Source organism: Varroa jacobsoni, unplaced genomic scaffold (assembly GCF_002532875.2).
Source record: "Varroa jacobsoni isolate VJ856 unplaced genomic scaffold, vjacob_1.0 scaffold_274, whole genome shotgun sequence".
Lineage (NCBI taxonomy): Eukaryota > Metazoa > Arthropoda > Arachnida > Mesostigmata > Varroidae > Varroa > Varroa jacobsoni.
In genome coordinates, this window is record NW_019213176.1 from 122,934 (window position 1) to 147,779 (window position 24,846).

The window sequence follows — 24,846 nt, forward strand, 5'->3', positions numbered from 1 at the left end:
TTTTATTAAGTTCAAAATATCTATTGAGATTTCGTGCTTTTTTAAACTTTGATATATATGAATAACTTCAATTTTGGCTTTGTTCATTGCTTCATCTTGTATATGTTGAGTAAATTTAGAGAAATCTAATTAAATATTAAATCTGTTAGTGTTTTATTATTTTGTACAACAAACAGAAATAACTTTGTCGATATCATAAACACGGTGTTAGTTTCATTGAATTTTGTAGTTTTTCAAGTCTCTATAAATACTTAATTTTTGCTAAAAGTTCTTACTTAATGTATATATCTCTGTATAGATATTTATTGCATGGGCTTAAAATTCAAATTATAGAGAACCTGAGCTATACTTCAGGCGTAAATTTAACACCCAAACCTCTGTACTATCAAGAAATCTCTTGGAAATGTAATGGCCTTCACTGCTTTGCTTATTTCTGACAAATCAAAGCTTTCTTAAAATAGATATCGCCTCCCACATAAATCTTTATCAAATATGCCGTTTACAACTTATACTTGAGTAAAATCTAAAAAAAAAAAAAAAAAGTAATGAAATGCTTCGTAGCCTTCAAATAATTTACAATGTAAGTTACTTTGAAAGAGGCTCTACGCATACATATTTTGAAAAATAATATTTGCGACTTGTTTATCTGTGTAATTTTTCATATACATCATAAAGTATTCCACCATTTCTGCTATTTTTCGATCATCCCTGGTTGGGACTTTTTCTTTTAAAAAATGATCATGCCCTCTAATTAATCTTAATTTTTCCAAATAAATCTTACCTGGAATCTTAGTTGAACAATCACTTTAGATCCTCATAGTAGAATTGTGATACATCATCGCCAAGAAACCATTAACATTTCTATCTTCAGATTCAGAGTTTTTTTTTATCATTACAAGGTACGTACTGAATAGTTATACCAAAATTTTATTCGCATCAGTTCAATAAATACTGATCGTCCAAGATCATTCTACCTTTTCGCAGATCCATTTTTAAATTGAGTGAAAATTGGACAAACCTGTCTTTCTGCGCGAGGCTTGTGTTTAAGCCTCGTCCGTAAGACTTCACTTATGTTTAGGATGAAATCAACAATGAAATGAGTCACGCAAAATCCAAGTATATGCAAGGGAAAACTTTTACGGCATTACTAAAAGAGTACTCTTTCAATCATTAATCATTCGGCTGTACCCGTGAGCGTAGATTCTCTGATTATACCTTTTTGGACTGTTTTTCGTTACAATCTTTATGATTAAATGTTCGTCACCATTTAATGAAACAACGTTTCATACAAACTACTTTATACAATAATACAACGGACATCATTTGCATAGTTTTGCAAAAGCATGTATTCCGTAAAGAAAGTTTTAAACTTACAACTTTTGTACGATTTTCTTTATGTTTTTACTATGATCCATAAGAGGCAGTCGTATAACCGGCGATAAGTCCCATTCAAAATTGCGCTGTTCCACAAAACTCGAGGCGTATATTAGCTTTTGGACAAACGTTTTTATGGTTGAATTATCAGTACGTGTTGTTTGCATTGAGAAAGCTCAGCTGATTTCAAACAAAGGGTACTGATAAGGGGAAGAACGATAAATTATATCTAAAGTAAAAATACCACGCACATCATGATTAGTAAAACAGTTTTATCCTAAAATTATCTACAATTAAATATGATAATATCTACAGATTATTATCAGACACCTCCCACGGCACCCATATAGATGCGCGCCTGTCCATATTTTAATATATATTTTTCATATATTACATAACGTCTTTATACATCATAGGGTAATTTTTCCTGCGTCACCTTTTGATTTCACTGGATTCAAAATACCACGCTGCCTACAATTTATTTACCTTGAAAGTCTAGATTAATTGACACGTAACCCGTTCCTTTTTACACACCATAAAGTGATGTGACTATACGTAGTAAACCAAATCTCATTTTGTTTTCTATCTCAATCTCACATTTTGAGTTTTGGTCATCGAAATTCCCGTGGAGAATATAATAGTTACTGGCTACCACCTACTGTTGAGACCCGACAGCATGCTTAGTCCTTGCCATCGCTATATTGTTTTCCACCCTTTCCCTTTCTGACATTTTTTTTATTGTTTGAATAAAATTTGTTTTCTCTGTACCAATCGAATATGTGCGCTGTAGGCAAACCTATAGGGCTTAAGCTGAATGTAATACCACGATAAATATTGCAATGTTTGCATAAGGAGAATTCTTCTAAGATACGTAGTTTCCTACATCGGTGGGCATATTTAAAAACAAATTAAATCCACTTGGACTTATGTCTGTGGCTAGTAAACGGAAGATCTACGGAATCTGGGTGGAACATTGCAGGAACATTGCATGAAAGAGAAAAGAAATTTGTGACGCTGTTTTCGTACATGTGAAGCCTTCAGGAAGCTACTTGCGGAATACAATAGGCCCAGAACGGAGCTCAGTGATGTTTTCAGTAATTTGGGTAGTAATAATTATCATTAGTCAATAATAATAATAATTAGGGCTCTCACTAGCGTGCATATCAAGCACATTCTACTGGTAAACACAATATAAGTATTATACATATCTTTCCTTTAAAATAAAATTCTTTAATTAAACCTCCATTACTCAATAGGCACAACTGTTCATTGCATGGCATCGGTATTAGGACGCTTCAACCTTTGAAAAAAGCAACTGCTTCGAATTTTGGGTAATAGAAAAATTAAATTACTGTATTTGTCCCGCAATGTTCAACGCTACCGTAGCAAATGGAAGGCTTTAATCAGAGGTATTAGTGACGAGATATTTATGCATGGCCAAGGGTTCGCCCTTGTTTGCGATGGAACAAGCGTTGTTTACCACCCATGAGGTAATTCCTGAAGCATTAGCTTTCGCCAGTACATATACCCTAAAAATAAATCCAACGCGAATTCGAGCAAACCGAACTTCTTTAAAAAAAAAAAGCCCGTCTACCGTGGCATGGCATACTGGTGACTATAAGCAATTTACTGAATTGACAACGACACGTGGCAGCTTTCCTATTTTGCAAATATGTTTGGGTGCTAATTATAACTACGTTCACGATGTCCTACTAGTACTACTTCATATAGCTTGGCAATCAGTCGGCCTATTATAAAATACATGCTCATTTACAGTGCCTCTATAAAAATGATTTTCTCAAGTATGTATGATCCAAAAGGACTTGCAAATTAATTTACAATTGGCAATCGTGCATCCAGTGCTTTTGTCACAATCATGGCTAGTGCTCAAACACGGCAGACCAGCTTTATCTTCTCGCACGATGTTAACTGGCGAGGCGCTAAATTTACAGCTAGCACAGTCAGCTGACGAGGCAAGGGAAGCGGTGTACGTTGACACTTCCTCACGTCTCCGTGCTTTAAGAGCGTCAGTGCCCGGCTCGACTCAGATTAAAACGGACGAGATTATCGTTTCGTTACATTATAACCTTTTTACTTTTTTTTTCAAAAAGCAGATATTGGCCTTCGTATGTCTATGCTTATTACCATTTAGCCTTGTTACAATACTATAGATGGTACCTAGTACGTATTCCAATTGAATGTACAAAGAACGGTACGAAATGTTTGGAGTTCGAGTAAGTGCTGGTCTCGTACGATGGTTCCAAACCATCAATCTACATATCGCTATTTTTAGCCTGGTAAGTATCGGTTTCTCTAAGCAAATGCGTTCATGCAACCATTTTACCAAACTGTTTAGGAAAATTAATTTGTAGGTGATTAAGATCACTTATTTTGGATTACTAGTTTTTATTCTGGCTGCACAAGAAGTCACTTTGACATCTACCGTAATAATTAGATAAATCAAATTAGGCAACAAATGCTTCGAGTCTTACGTTTGGTACCATAATAAGTATTGCTGTCGATAGTCAACTCACAATAGTGCGTCTGGTTTGGAACTTGAGCCTCTTGAAGATTTTTTTAAATCTAATAGGCAAACACGCTACCATTGCAACCTGAGCCTCTTGAAGATTTTTTAAATCCAATAGGCAAACACGCTACTATTGCACCATCAGTGGGATATATAAGACAATCAGTCGTCTTGGTAAACGTTCCACCCTCAAATCTTTTTGGCTGCCCGCGACTCGTACTCAAGCAGTCAGTACGGCAGGCAAGTATGTTACCGTTTCACCAATTCGAAAACGGAATAACTTTGAGCTTACGACTGAGATCTTAGTGTTTTTTAATTGGAATTTAATTCGCGCGTATTGGCTAGCATGGTGGTGCTTAATACGCACACATGCTAACACTTTTTTTAATCACATCCATTAAATAATAAAAAGAGATATAGCAATTCTGTCATCTGAGTGTCATTTACGTTAAAAGAATGGGGTGATGCTAACCAATGGTTACTCGGGTTATAGAACGTCTCTTCTCTATACTTGTTTGTACAGATAAACCGTTGATTGTTTCTGTCGCTTACTCTCCAATATTATTTCTTTTGATTTTTGGCAGACAAATCAAAAGTATGAGGTAATACTGTAAGGGACAATGCGACTATTAAAGAACACGTTGAAATTAGCCTGTGAAGTGCGTAGAAGGAATCCCAAGTGAAAAAGATTATTTCTTTTGTCTTCAATAATTAGTGACTTCATAAAAATAAAGGTAGAATAACCGACCGTCTCTGCTAAGCTAAAAGAATGTAGATATTCAAGAGAAAATATTTGCTTAATTTAGTTAATACTGGACTTATACGAAAAGTAATGGATTGGTCCGTCTATTAGTTTTATTGCTTTACTAAATGTTTAGATAGACGAATCACAATAATAGTAAAATTTTATATAATTATATGGACGGAGATTTGTTGTGGGTATTTCGTATTAGTGGAAGTTTTCTTTTAATCATATCACAGTTAACAAGATTCCAAATTTTGGAAAAAGCGAGGGCTCGCATGAATAAAAGGTTTTTCAGCTTTTTACCGTTACAAAAACTATGAACCACTCAAGTGCTGATGAATTAAAAAGATCTTATTATTTATTGCGCTTCCATCATTTACACAAGCAAAGTCCCGTAAATTGAACAACAACCTCATCCCGTAATATAAAAATACCTTAAGACTCATAAATTCAGAAAATAATCATTTGATTTTCTCCACTGCATGTTCCTATTGTTTTTATAATTGGTGTTCTTGTTAATATTATCAATCATTAAGTCACAATTTGCTACAACAGCAATTGCTTAAGAACATCTAAACAGATCATACTTGGTAATTACTACAACCAGGCTGGAAAGCGTTAGGTGTTTAACACTACGAATCATAATCATTAATTGTTTTCATAAGTAAAGTAGATGTATTTTCCTGTTCGTATATATTGCGATATAGAGTTATGATTGGTAAAAATCGACTAATGTGCCGACTTTTTTGAGATTAACCCAAATAACTAAAAGCAGGTGTACCGAATAGCGTTAACGGACAAACAGAAGCTATCTTTTTATAGGAGATAATTTATTTCACCACAATAATGCTCACTAAGACTTTATTATTCGGAATCACCCATTCGAACCGTATTAGCTCTCTTCTAATGCGACCGTATTGGTCAAGACTCATACGCTTAAAGGAACTTCCTCAAAGAAAATCAGTTATCCAGTATTGGCATGTACTTAACAGTATGTCACGCTTTGTATAACAAAGGATTGGTTGACGGTTTAGTAAAGCAGCACCATCAATACGTGCTTTATTTGTTTAGTGGTGTACCTCATATCGGCTTTAGCTTTGTTTGAAAAATATATATATTTCAAACGTTTTATATATAAAACGTAAATGTGTATGACTTAGTCGGTCCGCAACAGGGACGCGAGCGACGTTCAAGGCAGCCAGTCACCAGGATGATCATAAAGCGTGCGCCTTTGTGGCACAGCAAGCAGTGCGTGCAGCGGCTGTCATGGCACGCATTTGAAGTATTAAAGGTAAAGATATTCGGAATGATTGTAGGCGAAAGAAAACCCAATTAAACTAAGATTACAAAGTATTTTTTTTATTTTGAAATAAACACTGCACATTGATACGTCGGCAATTGAATTTGCTCCAACAACCCCACGAAATAATAGAGCATACACCTTTATCTTGAAATCCATGTCACCCATATACAGTAATGTTAAGGCAGTTTTCAAATGCATGTTTGTAATTTCCAAAGCTGCCTATGGACAGGCACTCTGAATATATTAACAAACAACTGGCGGTTAAATATAGGAACGGCTCGTCACCGGTTAATGGCGGACGTAACCTTTCAAGAATTTCGCTTGAACAAGGAGACCATCGAAAAAAAAGTCCTACGACAGATACGAATCGACTGTAACCGAACGCGTGCTGAACAACCTTCTTCGCACTACATATAGCTTACTCAACGTCGCTCATTCCGGAGGGTGCATCCCCGCCGTTTGTGTCAAGTTGTCTCCATCAAGACCCTCTCCACTCCAATGATACCACGAAGCCGATGAAGTCAACACAATAAAGAGGCAAATGAGCTTTTTCTTTCCCTCTGTGTCTATTACCCCGCACCCCTTCCTCTCCCTTACTGGCTTATGATAGTATTCTTTTCGCCTCTTTTTATTCCAACACCAACCTGTATTCTATCCAATTTTTACTTCTTTACTAATCATCTAAAAACTGCTTTCTAATATTCGTACAAGATATTTCACTGTGTATCCCGCCGATCCTATTCATGTGGTCTGCCTTTTTTTTATTCAAACCCATTAACCCAAATGTCAACAGAACTCAACGGAGTCATCCGAACAGACGATCTCCCCAACTGCAATGAACCAGCTACATTCGTTGCGCAGTTCATACTGTTGATATTATAACTATCGACGACAGGCAATTAATATGGTCGACGCTGGTGCCGCGTGACTAAACACTTTTCTAAAATAGCTTCATAAGCACCAATGTGTAATACAATGCAGAAATAAACTCTACTTCGCTTATGCAAACATACGTGACTCGAGCATGATCCACAAATTCGCAAAATGGGACAAACCGAAGAATAATTCCAAACACCTATCATACAAAGTCTGATTGCATACAAGTTAATATCGTAGGGCAGATATCTCTGATGACTTACGTTATAATTTTTAGCGTGATCAATACCTACACGTTTCGGAGCCGAAATACCAAGATGTAAAAAAAAACTTGTGATAGGTGTCAAGGCATGCACAAGAACATTTTTTACACGATACTGTTCGCGCTAAAAGCTTTTCTTATAACTAAGATAAATTTATTATTTAGGCAAACCATACTTTAAATAAGGCTTCTTTACTTAATAACATATATAAATATTATTTGAACTCTGCGGGTAGGTGGCAAGCGGATCTATAACCTTTTCGGCATGCGATCTTTTGTTTGTACATAGTGTAAGAAGACCCTCTCCCTTAACTAAATCATTATGTATGTATATTTGCCTTCACACGTCTTCAAGAAAAGGCTTTTGGATTTACGCAAGCGCTCAATGCCAACCCTACAGCGCAAGCTTATAGACAGTGGATTTACCTCGTTTATATAATTCCAAACTATTTTTTACAAGTGGCACGTCAAAGTTATATATCATTAGATTAACAATAGGTTCAATTATAAGAGTGAACTGGAACGTCTGAAGCCTTTTCCAGCCCTGCCCTTAAGCGGGTCAAAAATATATTGCTGCTTAGTATTGTTACGTAGGTAGTCTTCCCAATATAACTGTTTTTTTATCTAGTTCTGCTTCAGTAGGTCTGTATCTCTACTAAGGTAGTAAGTTATTTCTTTGTCGCATATCTTTGAATATATATTTGTAAAAATGTACAACTGCTTAACTACTCTCAACAAGCTTTTGAGTTTTTATTTCCGAGCTTTCCGAACAGAAGTTTTTTGTTCATTTTTTTATCTTTCATTTTTTTAATTTATTTATTTAAAGTCATTTTAAGAATAAATATACCTCTGAAACAACAAAAACTATTTTATGTAAGAGTTCATTCACAGAAAAAAAATTAATATTGTACTTGTGTGTCTAATTTATATTTTAGGGTTGTATCTTCGGGCTGACAGGCGCAACGTTACTCGACCTTTCTAAAATCTATCTTACGTCACCCAGAGCCATGGCATACACCATCACGACCCGTGGAATTGGATCAATTATTTTCTGTATTTTTGGTAAGCAGGGTTTTTTTTGGAGATACAGGCTTTGGTGGCTAACATGATCAGTCTACGTTACACGACATCCTGGGTCAAAAGGCCGGCATGGTAAAACGTATCTGTAGAACATTTTAGGAGTTACAACTAGTTAGCTAAAGTTTTAATAGACTTTACTAGCAAAAAGTTTTAAATTGATTTTTAGCGGATCCCTCACTTTTCATCTAATAAGCCTCTTCTTTTCCTTAAGCTCATCTTTTCTTGTTCCTTGTTTCAGCTGGCGTCATACTTCGATACGTAAACATCCAGGTTGTGATGATAATGTCTTTACTGGTAGCTAGTTTATGCGTCGCGCTTAACCCGCTTCTCGGCCAATTGACATTTTGTCACATAGCAATGTTCTTTCTTGGGGGTACTTTTGGCCTTATAGAAGTCGGTTCCAATGGCTGGATCATAGGAATTTGGCAAGAAAAAAGCGCAACTGTATTTCAGTTTTTCAACTTCTGTTTTGGACTGGGCGGTGTTGTGGCACCACTTGTAGCCGAGCCTTTCCTCAGTAAGGTACATTCAAGGTGGGTGAGTTTTTGGCCATTTAGGGGAAGGTTCTTAGGTTCGATCACTAAAAAAAATTGTAATGATAAAAAAACTTGTTAAATAAGAAAGAGACTGGTGGGAAAATAAGCCGACATTTTAGTAAAGTCCGAGTTCCAAACAAAGAGCTCTCTAGAAATACTTCCGTATAAGATTTTTCCGCGCCTGACGGAGAGGCTATTTTTTGAAAGCAACGAAAAAAAACTTTCGCTAAGAAGCTTTTGTTTTTTCTAACTGTGGCCTAATGTGGAGACGACAACTTAGCAAATTCTGTATATAATATAGCAACGTATGTAAGCTAGAGCTAATCGATTTGCTTCTAGATGTTAATGGCAAGATATTATTCGAACGAGGCATGGTTCATATGACAGCGCATTGTATTTAATACCCAAGATTAAATATGATTTATTTAAACATTAAGTTTAGACAGATAGAAATCCAGTAACAATCACATGACAGTCTTATGAAATATAACTAATATATAACAACAAGAGGACACCCTCGGCACCAATTTGCTGCACAAAATGCTTAATGGATTTCAATAACTCTGAGCAAATATGTTTTAGTGCAACGGATATATGGTAAAAAGAAGTTCCGAATATATCTGTACTGATAGTCCAGGGAACTTACTGCGTAGTTCTTGCACTCAGCCGATTGAGCTAACAGCGTCCTATGGTTATCTTTATGGGGATATTTAGAAGGTTGCCAGCGATGGATCAGATGTAGTTTAGCTTGTGACGGGCGCGCAGGTTGGTGTCTACACCATACAGCAGATTTAGAGCATACATAACTGTGAAATAATAAAAATGTCATGCTTATTAAAAAGGCTTAATCTACGGTCGGACATTGATAGCTAAAAGACGGTTCGAATGGCATTACCCTGAATCTCTCATACCCTGTTAAAAAAATGTCCTACCATATACCACAATATAGTAATTACTCGTTCAAGAAGGGATCTATAAAGGAACAGAGGCATGCGTTGAGGGAAATTTTTGCCCTGAAGCAAGCATAGTATTTGCAGCGTACTTCCAGGAAATAACTAGCCTAATCTACTATTTGTCCAAACGTTAAATTAATATGACAAATAAAATAAAACGTAAACAATCGTAATTAGAAGGCTGTCCTGTTAGGATTAATGAAGTTGCTTAATAAGTTGATGGAGCATTCCAAAGTTCTAAGATACGTTTTGCTTTCGAAATGTTTACGGAGAAGCGAAGCGTGTGTTAGGGGACGATTTGCGAATTTATTTTATACGAATGGGGTCATCAACAAAGCAAACAATATGGAATCTATTATTTGGACAATGGATAAATATCAATGGGCCTCGGATTGAATCACATATTTAGTAGAGCATTTTTGTGTTTTTCTTGACAAAGAGAATATCAATAAATGTTTTTTTAATGTATCCTGTTGATCTCCTTTATTATTTCAGGCACACCGTCATCGAGACCATCGTCAATGGATCTATAGGTAATTCTCTGAAAATTCTGCCCAGTACTGCAGACACAACCGTGTACATTCCATACTTGTTACTCGGAAGCCTAATATTTGTCAATACTGCATTCATGATAATCTCATATGCATTTAGTAGAAGCAACATTTCGCCTGGAAACTCGACCAGTTCTGATTCAACGTGCTCACGTAGATCGGAGCTCATTATTGTAGCGGCATTTAGCGCGTACGTCTTTTTCATTGTTTCGCTTGAACAAACCTACGTTTCCATGCTGGCTGTATACGTGGTTGAAAATGAGCGCTTGGATTTCAGCAAGTCCAACAGTGCCTACGTTTCTGCTGTTTTCTGGCTTTTTTTTACTTTGAGTAGGGTAGTTTCGACATTTGCGTCTCTTTGCATGCGTCCGAGCAGTATGTTGATTGTTTGCCATTCTATCTGCCTGTTGGGAGCAACAGCGCTTATAATCGCGGGAAAATGGTCACCAATTATTGTGTGGATCTCCACTGGACTAATGGGCGCTGGGGTGTCGCCAATGTTTGCTACTTCTCTTAGTCACGTAATGCAGTATATTCTGTTGTCTCACACGTATATGTCACTAGTCATGCTTTGTGTTTCTGCTGGTGGTATGATGTCCCCAATCTTGGTTGGACCCTACATCGAAGAAGAACCCTTTGTCTTCTTGTACGTTAATTTAACACAGGCAATAATCGCCACATTTCTTATGATTTTCCTTGTAGTCTTCACGCGAGGAATACAGATTCGGCCAGCGATGAAAAAAAAATAGCGTATAAGTGAAATACTCCTAATCAATAGAGCCCGTAGATTTTTTCGATGGAATGATATCCAACAATGACACAAAAAGTCGTGAACAGTCGCCTCACACTTGTAACGCTTGCATTTTACGACATATTGTACATTTAGTTGGTAGGTATTTAAAAAGCAATATAGCTATAATTGTATCGAAGGAAGTTATCTGACCTTACCCTATAGTGTGTATACAAAACAAGAAGACATGAGAAAACCAATTTATGACATATTTATCTACTTCAAAAATTTAAAAAGAAGAATTCAAGGTCCTCTAGAAATACTCACGTTTCTCTTACATTTCATTTCCGTAAATGTAAATTAAAAGACCTATTCTTTTATTCTATACTGAAGTATGGGATCGAGTCGAAAAGGATAATCGAACGAACTGTAATAGAATAAAAATTCAAAGGGAGATGCAGAAGAAAATGAATACGTCGTGCCTTTAGCAGACATTTTGTAAAATCGTTCAAAGCTATTAACGTGGTGTGCTGATGATATATATATATATATACTGGAAAACAACGCCCGTAATCTGAATTTAGAATCCAAAGTGTAATCAGTGGGCTGTCTATTGGATAATACAAAACTTATTAAATTATTGTGTTGCGTCATTTCCTGTATAAGCCTCGTGCAATTGATCTAAAACAAACTGATGTAGGCATAAGTGAGAACAATAAATAAAGGTTTTTTTTCAAAAAGGTAGGTCCTATTATGTTAAGGTTAATATCAAGCTTAAAAGGCGTAAGCAAAAATTGTGACTAATTACATATGAAAAAATGATGTTAAAAACGCGTTCAGCAATAGATGGTTGCGTGATCCAAGCTCGAAAAAACATTATATTTTATTTAATAGAAATGTGAGTCTAACTTGCGAACTCGGTGAAAATAAGCAAGCAAACAAGTTTCCAACAAAGATAAAAGTTCATTCACACTTGGACTCGTAAAAATTTTTTCAAGTGCGCCAATTTTTAAAATACGAATTTTTTTACTCCTGAGTCCGTGTTTTTTTATTGCAGTGCAAACTATTTATCGTAACGTAAACACCCAGCTTGTAATGAGAATATACGCTCTGAAAGCCAGACTGTGTATGTAGCATCGGCCTCACTTCTCGGCCATCTTATGTTTTACCACATAGCGAGGTTTATCCTAGGAGCTTGTATTGACCCTTTAGACGCCGATTTGAGCGGGTGGATAATCGGTACGTAGTGTAAAAATCACAAAGCCGTAATTTAGTTTCACAACTTTAACTTTGGACTTTGTGGAGTTTTGGCGCCGTTTATGGTTTAGCCCTTCCTCAGTTTAATACATTGAACTTCAGTCAGAAATCTCTTTCTATACTTACTTAGCTAGCGATAACCTAAATTTTTCACCCAAAAGTCGTTGCGTCCACTAAATTGCTTATATGCCTAACTGCGTCTAACAAAAAAAAGCGACGATTATTTCTGTTACGACAGTGTATGAGTAAAGGCAGTTTGTTCTATTTAATAGAACACGTGGCGTTTCACACAAATTGTGGCGTCAATAATTTATCATACATTCGTCGTCACTTTCTTTGACATTACTGCATTTTTCAACCAATTCATCTATTACCTTTCGTCGGAAATCTATAGGTCTGGTATTAAAAGATTCATTCAACCACTCTGTTTAGGTTGAGACGTATCATTTCGCATTCAACTCGCCACTAGTATTTCCCGATATATCACTGAATTCCCAATCTATAGATCCATTCAGTCCCACTAAACATAAACCAGTTTTTTGGGACTGAAAATATGTGTAATTTTTGGCTTAGACGTATCTTTCGGTGTTACTCATTACTTTCGCTGCTTCATATCGACATGAAGACACCGTCTGTAAATACGCTTGGAATTGACATTGCACACGACACAAATATTCCGGGCTGCTTTGGCAGCTTTGGGCCCGGGCTAAGAAACAAGTAGAATAGGTACTAAAAGTGCTCTGTTTTTCGCCAAAAACATTCGTTTATGAAGTTTGAAGTCAGGTAAAAGTACCTTTTCTGCACCGTTTCAATTGGCTAGCGGAAGAAAGAGGATGTTTTTAAAAGGTATATAGCGGTGAATAAACAAACAAAAGAAAATAATTGAACAAAAATCATCATCCCTTACATACCAACCTAATTTTTACAACTTTTATGACAATACATTTCTGAGAGAAGTAAAGGGTATTTGGCCGCTGGAGCCATACTTCCTCAATTGAAACCAATAGTTCAGGATTTGCAGTATACAATGCATTTCAACAGATAGCATTAAGTAGAACGTTCGAATCTCTCGAATTCATGAAACAAGTTGCCTTTTATGTTGCTCGAAACGCTATAGAATAATAAAGATAACAATTAGAAAGTAATAAAAAGACCATTGAGGATTATGAGTCTGGAAATTGCACTGACGTTATACCAACCTCTCCATATTTATTCACCGTAAACATCTAATGTTATAAAGCACTACTAAGTAAGTTAAATAAAAACTGTGAGTAGGAGAAATTAGGCAAAAGCTGTCTAATTGGGTTAGATATTACTAAAAGAATGCAATTCTTAAAAATCTTTGAAAAGGAGACTGTATCGCAATAGCGATCAGAATTTAAATGGCTTTTAAACGCCTTCAACGGTTCAAAGAACTCGCAGTATTTAAGCTTACTCTTTAAACATATTTATTAGAAACCAGAGGTAATGGCCAGTAAGAATTTGAAAGCTTTCTCGGAGGTGAAGTGTCAATCTGCCTCCATTTCGAGATCCTTCTTTACAGAAATATAGTGCACTATAGTTGTCATTATCACAATGAAGTCATGCAAGCTTCCATAGCCAAATCTCGGTCAAACGACTAACGTTAATTTGATGGGAATTAACTAGATGGTACGTGAATTTGAGTCTTTCATACCAAGTTCTCCGGTCTTAAGACGCAATATTGAAGAGCTGATTTTTTTTTCATTTAATATTAGCATCATAATAAGTACAAGAAACTAGTACTGACTCAGAATTCCAATAATCATCAGTTGACATATTCGATTGTCACATAAGCAAGTCCACTAAAGAGCTCTATTGAGGCCTGCCAGGTGCATTAGCTTACCGACCATCCACTGTTCGTAGAATTAATTCAATAATAAATCATTGAAAAGCACTAAACAAAAAAGTCCCGGTTAGAGTCCAGCTATAATCGAAGTTGAATTGTAATACCTCCTTATGTTCCCCACAAGTCTAATTGATTATCTAGAAGTTAATGCTTTCAAATTCGAACGGTATCTCGATAAAGTGGATCAATTGATTCCTATTCTTTGGAACATAAGTGATGGCTGCCTATTTTTAATGTTCTTTTTTTAACACTTCCATTGTTTATTTGCTTCTACAACATATTTGAAAATGTTTCGTGGCTTTTATAAACTGTCATTTCATTACGCAGTGAAAAAAATTCATGCCGAATTCTGGCTCCACAAATTAAGGTTCTAGGTGAAAAACAAATGATTTTCAACGTCTACTTTAGCTGACCTTTTGTTTATATTAGAGACATAGAGATGGCATATATGAAAATTACGGGGCTACGGGATCCAGTGCGCATATTTCACGACTTCCATATTATTGTGCTGAGAGACTTCAGTGTCGGAAGTTATGAAGCACTCTGTGCTAAGGGTTGGCCAAGAAAAGAGTAAATGAGGTTCGTTAGTGGACATACTTCGTCGAACGTGTGCAAAGAATTACCTAAATAGAGGCGAATAGGCTAGGTTATTAGCCTGGACATGATATGAGTATTAAGTGTAATAAATAAACGAGACACAACAAGAAGATTTTCACAAATGTTGGTTGATCATTCTAATTCAGTAGTCAACTTCGCTTATGACGTGCGGTGATGAAAAATTAAAATAAAAGGTACGTTTATTTGGAAAATTTTAGATGTCATATAATTAACTGTATTAGTTATTCCTTGATAGCCACTCCCTCTAGAATTCTCGTTCTGTGAAGAACCTAGAAGCACATAGTCCTGGAAGTTTGAAATACGAATTGAGGATGTATGCCTCATGGTAAAGATTAATCCTGAGTTGCTCTAATGACAGCGTTTTCATTATTGTGACCCTCAATTTTTCAAAATTTATTCTGAAAATAATGCTCATATAAAGGCAAGGTTTCTCTCTTCGCAATATCTATCGTGTCTTTTTAAAGCATCATTTTGTGTGAATGTCCTTTTGCATAGGTTTTTTTGCACAGGTCTCTACAAGAAATGTTTATCACTTTCGAGTGGTTGCGAGTATGCTCGAGTAATTTTGGGATAAGCCGTGATGAGATAAACATTAAAACGGCTTTTTTTTTCTCTCTTAGCTATCATATCAACCAACGGCGCTCCGAGACGCTTTTTTCTTTAAAAGTTGCTTTGTTACCACCAGCAGGGGCATCTGTATATAATAAATAATGCAGTAGTGAAACAGGCACCTCATAGTTCAACAGGACAGGGAACTCGGGCACCTGTCCTTAGAATTAGGGAACGTTACAGAATTTTACGTGTCCATATTAAAAACGGGGTAATTTTGATTTGCCTGAATAAATTTAAATAGTTGCTCAATATGTAATTGCATAGTATACTAGAATTTGATTTCATGACAAACCTGACACGTTCAGACCAAGAGTTACGTGTCACACGAGAAGAACTCAGCCGGGAAGGAACGTTCCGTGACAGACTGTGAGTACGAGTTTCTCGTAATAGCGTTTTTCGTGAACACTGCAACGCATTGAACGCTGACGTCTTGTTTCTGGCTTGGGTTCAGAACTAGTATAAAATATAGCTTCAAACTATATTTAATACGATAATAACGATATTAAATGCGTAGATTACTCCATAGGTACTACTTCACTGAGAAACGGATAACGGGTTGAAGATATAGACGCTTTCGTAGAATATGTGAGGCAATATGTCAATCTTTGGGAACCGCGCAGGACTGGAAATGCTGACATTGAATATCAAGTCAAATCGGTAAGTTCGAATAGCTTTAAACAGAAGTTTATCTAGAGCCCATTTTGTTCTTCCGTGTTCTTGCGTTACCATTCTAAACCCTTTTTTTAAACGAAAAATTTGTTTCGATTCGGAACTTTTGCGATATATTCTACCTAGGAAAACTTTTTTAGGCTTCGAGTGTGCTTTTTAAGGTTTCGAGTGTGAGACAAAGCTTACACAACGTAAAAATGGCATAAGCGAACTTGGGAAACCAATCCCATATGTTAATATGTTGTATTTACAACAAAATGCCATTTGAATGCCACCAATGGCATATGCATCCGTGGTTTAAATTTTTCATATCGAAACGATCTGCTGAGATTGTCTACCGTTATTCATTCTGTCATAGAAATGAATAGCATTGATCTGTTTTGCGTAGGACTTGCAAAAACACTTTGCTCACACGTAAATCTAAGTTCGCCTCGCATCTAAGTTTAGTAACCTTCATTTAATCTTATTAAAAAATTATTTTAGCTACTTTTTAACATCCATATTATCTCCTCTAGGAAAAAAACAAATTCTTCAATTCTGAGGCTACCGTATGAAATCTGTCAAGTCGAATACAAAATCCTTCATGTTAGGGATTGGGGCAGATGCAACATAGCTGCTAAGCGCACTGGGTTCTATACCTTCGCCCAAAAATGAGGGAACTGTCTATGGTGTGGGGCGCGCGTATCTGACTAAATTGAATTACTCGTAATTAGTTCAGCAGATGTTAAAATATACCAGATCGATACAGCATACATTGAATTCCGTCAAGTTCCGAGCTTAGAATGGACGCTTTTTTATATAAACTGCGCATAATGCTTTACAAAAACCTGTTTCTATTTTTCTCTCCGTAGACATTGTTGCGTTGGAGACTGTGATAGCCATCTTCCAAAGTAACTACTTGACACGGACGGATCTGAAATATATTGCCGTTTGTTTTCGATTATTTTAGTGTCTCAACGATTTTTTTTTTATCTGTTACTGTTATTTTTTTAATAGTTACTTATTAATTAGGATATAATGTATGTTATGATTACAGTTGAGTTGAATAGCTTCACTCGAAGTCTCAGACATTTGCGTGTTGCTTCATGTAGACATTTAGAGTTTCACGCTATATATATTACCTTTCATAGAAACAAAACCTGTCATCTCATATAGGTCAACTTGACACAATCAGTAATCACAGCGATTATCTTTATCTCGTTCTGCTACTAAAAAAAATGCATCCATCTGTATATGTCGGAAACAACGCGCTATATATATATATAAGTGCTGTTATATATACATGTTCAAGTACGACCAAAAGGTATTATCTAAAGCACGAATCAACATCAATAGTAATTTGATAACTGCGCACCAAAAGTTATTTTTGTATTTTCTGCCACCCATTTTGCGTGACTTTCGAGTCCTATGCAAACACACCATGTAACATGTTTATGTAAAGGTTGAGCAATATTCTCTTGATAGTCGGAGAACTTTCACTGCATATATACACGCGTACACCAGATGGTCTTTTTGCAAACAAAAAGAGACTTTAGCGCCTACTCTGTGCACGTGTAAAAAGCAAAACGTTTTTAGGTTGTACAATGACTGTCCGGTATTTGATGTGGATAACATATTAGCATTATCAATATTATTATTATCGGATAGCTAGAATACTCGTTCCGCTCACCTTCGAAAATGACACCTAGCTACGGTATTTGTCAACCAAGTGGTCTGCAGTTACCCATATGCATTATAATTAAACCAGTATTTGCTAGACCTACCTGAATTCGTTATTCTACCTCTAGGTCAAAAAATATTGCAGTCGAAAAATAAGATTTTACTTATTATTTAGTATTGTCAAATAAGCGTTAAGAGCCTTATTAGACCACTTGTAAAATTCTTGTAATTGTAAGCGCTTTTTTTTAATGTCCACTTGCCGTAAGCTTTGCTAATATCTGTGCCTCTTAGGAGCTTTTTTATGCAACTGTTTTCTTTTTGAAACTCTGGTTTGGTATTGGAAGTTATGAAGGTATAGATATTTTTCTAAATTTAGATGATGTTGATTCGGTAATATTCTCAAGTAGCTTGCAACTTGAGTGTGTAGGTAGCCTCTACTGCGGTAACATCTTTGAATAGTCACTACACGGAATCATAATACAAAATCGTTAGAATTACACAGCATACAGACATTTGCATAAAGATTGTTCACCTTCTTTTTCATTTTTCACTCTCTCTGCGTATGCCGTCGACTAGACGCGTATATCGTTGTGCCGACTATACACAGCGTTATAAGTTAGTCTGGTGCTGAAGAATGACGTGTACACGTTGATAAGTGTTCCCACGTACCTCAGCGTGTCACACCGTATCCCTTGTTTGTCTTCTCTTCTACTTGTCTTCAACCCCTGTTTCGCCACGATTGTGCTTCTTCTTGTTGTTACTGTTGCCATCATCTTTAAAACTTCAGACGCACGGAACCTGATCACACCTTAGCTTCGGACACGTTCCGGTCGAGTCATTCAAAACATTACCCCTTTCAATCTGTTGCATTGTCAATATTGGGATATATCAACGAAATTTTCTTTATTTTACAAACGTATACAAAAAGTAGACAATCTACCTCATCCTAACGGTATTTACACTACACCTTCGTTCACGTAAAGCCACTGCATGACAACGGGCAATAACTCTAGACTCCACGAAATGTGAGTCGAGCGGCGCTTTTAGACAAAAAGTGCCGCTTAGCTCGTATTTCATTGGTGGCATTCACATGGGTTTATGCCTAGCAGTGCGTCACTCATGCTGTTAAGGACGTCATACAGACGCTGTTCTGCTACACACCTTCTGGAAGAATACGATGCCTCTATTCTAGTTGAACTGCATTTTCGATTGTTCTCCGTGGCAAAGAAACTCGAAAGAGTTGTCTCCAGAACTAGTCGTCGTACTAATATGACAACAAATATTGTATTTTTATTTTATCGTTACGTCACCGACCTGCATAGTAATAGGATTAATAATACGCACTGCGATTAATAGTATGATTAATAATGCATAATATATAACTAAATTTATTTTCCATTCAGATTGCCAGCTAAGTCCGTAGCCTACTAAGTTCGGCAAGGAACGAATTTTCTTAAATTTTAACCGATCGATTCTATTGAAAATAGTATAATTATAAAATGTTGCAAAAATTTAGATGTTACAGAATCAAACGATAGGAAGCGGGGTGTATCCAACGCAATAACACCGGTCTGTACGGCCGCCTTCACCACGAAAGCGATGGCACCTTCCACCTTAAGGACAGACTGAGAAAGGCTAAATACGTATATGACTACAAAAGGCCAATAATCGTGGCTAAGTAGGTATATAACTACGAGATGGACTAGGAATTCCTAAGACTGTAGGTATATGACAACGAAAGGCTAATAATAATGGTTAAGTAACTCCATAATAACTAACTTCATAGTCATATACGACTACGAAATTATATGTTCACAGTAAAGGCTAGGTATGATTCTTATAATGTTGACTTCTGATCACATCTTTCGTCTCATATAATGTTGACTTTTCTCAGGTTATCACATTATTTCATACGCTAGGAAAGGCATTTTCTTCCGTATCTTTGTACGCCTTTGTAGTACTACTATCATAATAACGGTATGACGTACTATCTACTATAACTACTACTATAGATATAAACTATGAAAAACTATATATTATATAAACTATGAAAAACTCTACTATATAAACTATGAAAAACACCTCTACTGTAAACTATGAAAAAAACTATACTACGATATAAACTATGAAAAACTCTACTTAGTAAACTATGAAAAACTCTACTATATAAACTATGTAAAAACTATAACAATGAAAAACTATACTATATAAACTATGAACTATACTATATAAACTATGAAAAACTATACTTATATTAGTATAGTTTTTTATATATAGAACTATACTATATAAACTATGAAAAACTATACTTATATTAGTATAGTTTTTTATATATACTGTTTTAGTATAGTTTTTCATATATACTATATAAACTATGAAATAAACTATGAAAAACTATAGTAGACTATGAAATAAACTATGAAAAACTATACTATATAAAATATGAAATAAACTGAGTTTTCCATACTCCATACATTAAAGTAAAAACTAGATTTATTTTTGCTACAATAAGTCTTTTATTTTAGTACTTTTAGTAAATACCTAAACATAGTATACTTCCATCGTAGTATTTCCATCGTGAAAAACTATACTATATAAACTATGAAAAACTATACTATGAGTTTTCCATACTCCATCCATACTTTAAAGTAAAAACTAGCGACTTTAGTCTTTTGTAACTAAAATAAAAAGTAAAAACTAGATTTATTTTTGTTACAATAAGTCTTTTATTTTAGTACTTTTAGTAAATACCTAAACATAGTATACTTCCATCGTAGTATTTCCATCTTCCATCGTAGTATTTCCATCGTAGTATCCTAAGATTTAAATTAGGTGTAGATTATTATAGATTACGCCTATTATGTCCGTTCCAGTATTGATTGGGTTATTGATTGGGTTTGGAGTTACGTTGCCCACTCAGCCTGACCATTATTACTGAAGTAATAACAAACTTGATTTTATCTGTACAGGATAACGAGTTTATTGAATTAATAGGCGCAACTCGTACAGGTATGCCTTATGGGGGCTTACTTACAAGGAACGAAAGCTTTAACTAATGAATCAATTTACAACTGAAGTTCACTGTAATTCTTTCCGATCGTATAGCATCATAACTGGGCGGAGTAACTAGGCCGGGATAACTAATCTACCTCCTCCATGCGCTGAGCGTCCTCGGTAGTAGGCTCCAACGCGGGCGGTCCCTCAACAGTCTCATCATCAATTTCGGAACCGTCGTCATCGATACCAAGTCCAAGCTTGATCATACGGTAGATGCGCCCGGCATGTTGTCCAGGTTCATCGAGGTTGAAGCCTGAGCACAATAACGCAGTCTCGAAGAGAAGATGCACGAGATCCTTGACAGATTTGTCGTTGCGGTCAGCTTCAGCCTTTACTCGAAGCTGCTCAATGATTGGATGATCGGGGTTGATTTCGAGGTGCTTCTTCGCTGCCATGTAGCCCATGGTAGAGGAATCACGCAGAGCTTGCGCCTTCATAATACGCTCCATATTTGCTGACCACCCATACTGTGAAGTAACAATACAGCATGGGGAACTGACCAAGCGGTTCGAAACTACCACCTTCTCTACCTTCTTGTCCAGAATGTCCTTAATGATTTTACAGAGACCCTCGAATTTCTTGATATTTGCTTCAAACATCTTTTTCTCCTCTTCATCCTCAGGGAGTTCTAGTCCTTCCTTTGTAACCGACACGAGCTGCTTTCCGTCGTACTCCTTGAGCTGCTGGATGCAGTACTCATCAATCGGCTCGATCATGTAAATCACTTCAAAGCCGCGCTTCTTCACACGCTCAACAAACGCGGAGTTCGCCACAGCTTCACGGGACTCGCCGGAGATGAAGTAAATATGCTTCTGGTTATCCTTCATGCGACTTACGTAATCTTTGATAGAGCACATTTCATCACCAGAGGCAGAAGTGTAGTACCTTAGAAGATCAGCAAGCTTCTTGCGGTTCTGCGAGTCCTCGTGGATTCCCAGCTTCATGTTCTTGGAAAACTGCTCGTAGAACTTTTTGTACATCTCCTTATCCTCAGCGATAGATTCGAAGAGCTCAAGGCATTTTTTAACCAGATTTTTACGTATAACTTTTAGGATCTTATTCTGCTGGAGCATTTCACGTGAAATATTAAGAGGGAGGTCTTCGGAGTCTACAACACCTCTCATGAAGTTCAGATATTCGGGAATCAGCTCATCACAATTCTCCATAATGAAAACACGTCGTACGTACAACTTAATGTTATTCTTTTGCTTCTTGTTCTCGAAGAGATCGAAGGGAGCTCGTTTAGGAACGAACAGCAGTGCACGAAACTCGAGCTGTCCTTCGACAGAGAAGTGCTTCACTGCTAGATGGTCCTCCCAGTCATTGGTGAGCGATTTATAAAACTCGCCGTATTCCTCCTGAGAAATATCATCAACATTTCGCATCCAAATTGGTTTAGTTTTGTTTAGCTCTTCATCTTCCGTATACTTTTCTTTGATAGTTTTTTTCTTTTTCTTGTCACCAGCCTCCTTGTCGGCATCCTCATCTTCACCGGCGTCCTCAATATCGTCATCTTTTTTTTCTTTCTGCTCCTTCTTGTCGTCTTCCTCGGCCTCATCATCGGACACTTCCTTTTGACGTTCCTTCTGGACAAGGAGCTTGATCGGGTACCCAATAAACTGCGAGTGTTTCTTGATAACCTCCTTGATGCGGCGCTCCTCGCAGTATTCGGCTTGGTCTTCTTTCAAGTGAAGGACGATTTTCGTTCCACGGCCGAGAGGCTCAGTGTTATCCGTACGAATCGTAAAAGATCCTCCTGCCGATGACTCCCACGTATATTGTTCGTCATCATTGTGTTTCGAGGTCACCGTCACTTTATCGGCAACGAGGTAGGCTGAGTAGAAACCTACACCAAATTGACCGATCATCGAGATATCGGCGCCAGCCTGGAGAGCCTCCATAAAAGCTTTGGTTCCGGATTTCGCGATCGTGCCAAGGTTGTTAATAAGATCGGCCTTAGTCATTCCGATACCGGTGTCGATGATGGTAAGAGTTTTGTTCTCAGAGTCAGGAATGAGCTTGATGTATAGCTCCTTCTGCGCCTCCAATTTCGAGGCGTCCGTAAGCGATTCATAACGGATCTTATCGAGAGCATCGGATGCATTAGAAACCAATTCTCGAAGAAAGATCTCCTTGTTTGAGTAAAAAGTGTTGATGATAAGAGACATCAATTGGGCGATCTCCGCCTGGAAAGCGAAAGTCTCCACATTCTGCTGCTCCTCAGGCATCTACAATACAAATTGTTATATATATACACGAATTAGACGAAGTACATAATGATTCCGCATTTCTATGTAACTAGATTCGTTTTTATAAGACCACCACTGCAACTAAATTGTACTAATTTTTAACGCCGCAGTTAGACAATCACAGCCCAATCGATCATTAGAATCCTGCGTAACTAAATAAGAAGTGAAGCTCAACATATTGCGAAGAGGCCTATGAAATATCACACACTTGATAACCTCACAACGAGGTTATTACACAATTGTAATCTAGTACCTAGTATTCCCCGAAACTCCACGAAACTACACGATCACACACTTCAACATCCGAAAACGTAAGTCATGTAGTATAAAGTACCTCTCGCACACAAACTTCAGAGCACCGATATTACTCTAGGACCACTAATCTTTCATACTCACCTTTCCGGTTGCGTATGCCACTTCAACAGATTACACAGGAAATTCACTCTTGACTTGCGATCACTCTGCGTATACCCTCTCAGGGAACTTACGTTCTGCGCGGACTGCGCCGGCCTTTATATAGGAGTGGAGAGGGTTACCAACGAACTTTCGCGCTTTTTCCATCACGTTTCGCTGTGCTGATGACTATGCTTTGGAAAATATTAATTCTCTACCGTTATTCTAAGCTCGGCGTACACAATAAGTGCAGTAACTATCCTCAATTAAGTTGTAGTTCATTTAGTAAGATGGATCTAGATTCTTGCTCGGGGCCAACGCGCGACTAAGCTATGTGATGCGGCCGAGTGTTCGCGAACCTTCTCGACATTTCACCGGAAGAGACCACTGCTTCCGTTGACGAACGCGGAATGATTTCCAGAAGGTACATGAAATAAGGTACCTGTACGTGAACGGGTTTATCGTAAAACTAGTTTTATGAACGCTGTGATAAACACTATTCCATGGGCCTTTAACTAGCCATAGAAATGGAATCGAATTATGAAACGATCTAATTTATAATAACTGCGGTGGCGGAGTATTTCGAAGAAAGGTCGACGTACGATGAAGTAAACATAGCAGCGTGTTCGACGTAGTAGTGCCGGTGTTTCAGTAAGGCTACCGGTGAGACTCGGGAATATCAAAGATGTGCCTATGTTATTAAAATTAGGGTTACTGTGTTGAATTTCATATCAACCATATAAGAGAAATGCTTCTTGTAATGTGTAATCTTAGTGAATTAAAAGGCTACTTTTATAGTACATTTGGTTAAATGTATAGCTCATGGTATAGGAATGGAATTATCCAAGGTACCTTTTTGCTATCAACTGCTATAAATGGACAGACAATTAGTTCGATAACAGATAAACGGGGGTATTGGCTGAATGTAAAGCAAAAAAAAAACGGGAATAATGTAACAATGTAGACTTTCCAGAATTATTCACGCCCGTGTCAATATGTAACGAGACAAAACAATGCATCAAGAATTAAGGGATAAATTGTCGAGAACTGTAGACTTTAGAGGTGAAAAACATGCGGTAATATACTGCAGTTACACTGAACTGGTGTCACACTGGTGGTTAAGCAACAATACGATGAAACTTTTAATAATAAAATGACTTCAATTTTGAGTTCCAATTTAATGAGCAAACTATGTCTTGTAACTTCAAAGATTTTAATTTTAAGGGACCAAGTATCACTGCTTTTAGTTCCGCCAGCGACATTCTACGTAACTCGTGTGAATGAAGAAAATTGGCTCGTAGAAAAACGTGGACACGATAATTATAATAAATATCTAACAATATTATGCTTATCTGTTAATCTCTGTATTACTATTTGAAATTTAAATTATTGTAAAACTATTGTTCTAACCCTTAGGGTTTCACGAAATATCCAGCATGAAGGCAGTGAAGTATTAGGTATGTATAATCGTTGATGGAAAAGCTTCGGCACCTACTTCCTGATACAAATTCATTTTCTAGCACGTTTT

The 24,846-nt window shown here is 36.8% G+C and overlaps 2 protein-coding genes and 1 long non-coding RNA gene across 14 annotated transcripts; 1 reads left to right on the forward strand and 2 right to left on the reverse strand.

The window, feature by feature from the left end:
• The first annotated feature begins 3,392 nt into the window (after positions 1 to 3,392).
• LOC111258887 (solute carrier family 60 member 1) lies at positions 3,393 to 11,677 on the forward strand. 7 transcript variants are annotated; one of them, XM_022830446.2, is made up of 6 exons: positions 3,394 to 3,671; positions 4,020 to 4,145; positions 5,807 to 5,937; positions 8,023 to 8,149; positions 8,406 to 8,700; positions 10,152 to 11,677. In XM_022830446.2, the coding sequence occupies exons 3-6, from the start codon at positions 5,857 to 5,859 to the stop codon at positions 10,954 to 10,956; spliced, it is 1,308 nt and encodes a 435-aa protein (XP_022686181.1). In that variant the 5' UTR covers positions 3,394 to 3,671; positions 4,020 to 4,145; positions 5,807 to 5,856; the 3' UTR covers positions 10,957 to 11,677. The 7 variants fall into 7 exon arrangements, with proteins under 7 accessions (XP_022686176.1, XP_022686181.1, XP_022686180.1 ...); XM_022830445.2 differs by having other exon boundaries at positions 4,020 to 4,141; XM_022830447.2 differs by lacking the exon at positions 4,020 to 4,145 and adding an exon at positions 6,221 to 6,486 and having other exon boundaries at positions 3,395 to 3,671; positions 5,821 to 5,937.
• Positions 8,619 to 20,179, reverse strand: LOC111258889 (uncharacterized). 6 transcript variants are annotated; one of them, XR_015310347.1, is made up of 3 exons: positions 18,289 to 20,179; positions 9,350 to 9,509; positions 8,619 to 8,747 (listed from the first exon to the last, which is right to left on the reverse strand). It is a non-coding gene; the product is annotated as an uncharacterized LOC111258889 (long non-coding RNA). The 6 variants fall into 6 exon arrangements; XR_015310353.1 differs by lacking the exons at positions 8,619 to 8,747; positions 18,289 to 20,179 and adding exons at positions 16,788 to 16,873; positions 17,630 to 18,145 and having other exon boundaries at positions 9,083 to 9,509; XR_015310352.1 differs by lacking the exons at positions 8,619 to 8,747; positions 18,289 to 20,179 and adding exons at positions 15,584 to 16,873; positions 17,630 to 18,145 and having other exon boundaries at positions 9,083 to 9,509.
• Positions 20,180 to 20,321: 142 nt separating this feature from the next.
• Positions 20,322 to 23,434, reverse strand: Hsp83 (Heat shock protein 83). The gene is made up of 2 exons (XM_022830434.2): positions 23,322 to 23,434; positions 20,322 to 22,904 (listed from the first exon to the last, which is right to left on the reverse strand). Exon 2 carries the CDS (start codon positions 22,902 to 22,904, stop codon positions 20,760 to 20,762), a length of 2,145 nt encoding a protein of 714 aa, XP_022686169.1. The 5' UTR covers positions 23,322 to 23,434; the 3' UTR covers positions 20,322 to 20,759.
• Between the last annotated feature and the right edge of the window lie 1,412 nt (positions 23,435 to 24,846).

Excerpts from the sequence above, each read along its gene's own strand:
- Hsp83 (XM_022830434.2), bottom strand. The coding sequence starts at position 22,904 with ATGCCTGAGGAGCAGCAGAATGTGGAGACTTTCGCTTTCCAGGCGGAG.
- LOC111258887 (XM_022830441.2), top strand. The coding sequence starts at position 3,573 with ATGTACAAAGAACGGTACGAAATGTTTGGAGTTCGAGTAAGTGCTGGT. Across the intron at positions 3,672-5,820 it reads ATATCGCTATTTTTAGCCTG|GGACGCGAGCGACGTTCAAG; the intron begins GTAAGTATCGGT and ends GGTCCGCAACAG. Across the intron at positions 8,701-10,151 it reads CTCAGTAAGGTACATTCAAG|GCACACCGTCATCGAGACCA; the intron begins GTGGGTGAGTTT and ends TTATTATTTCAG.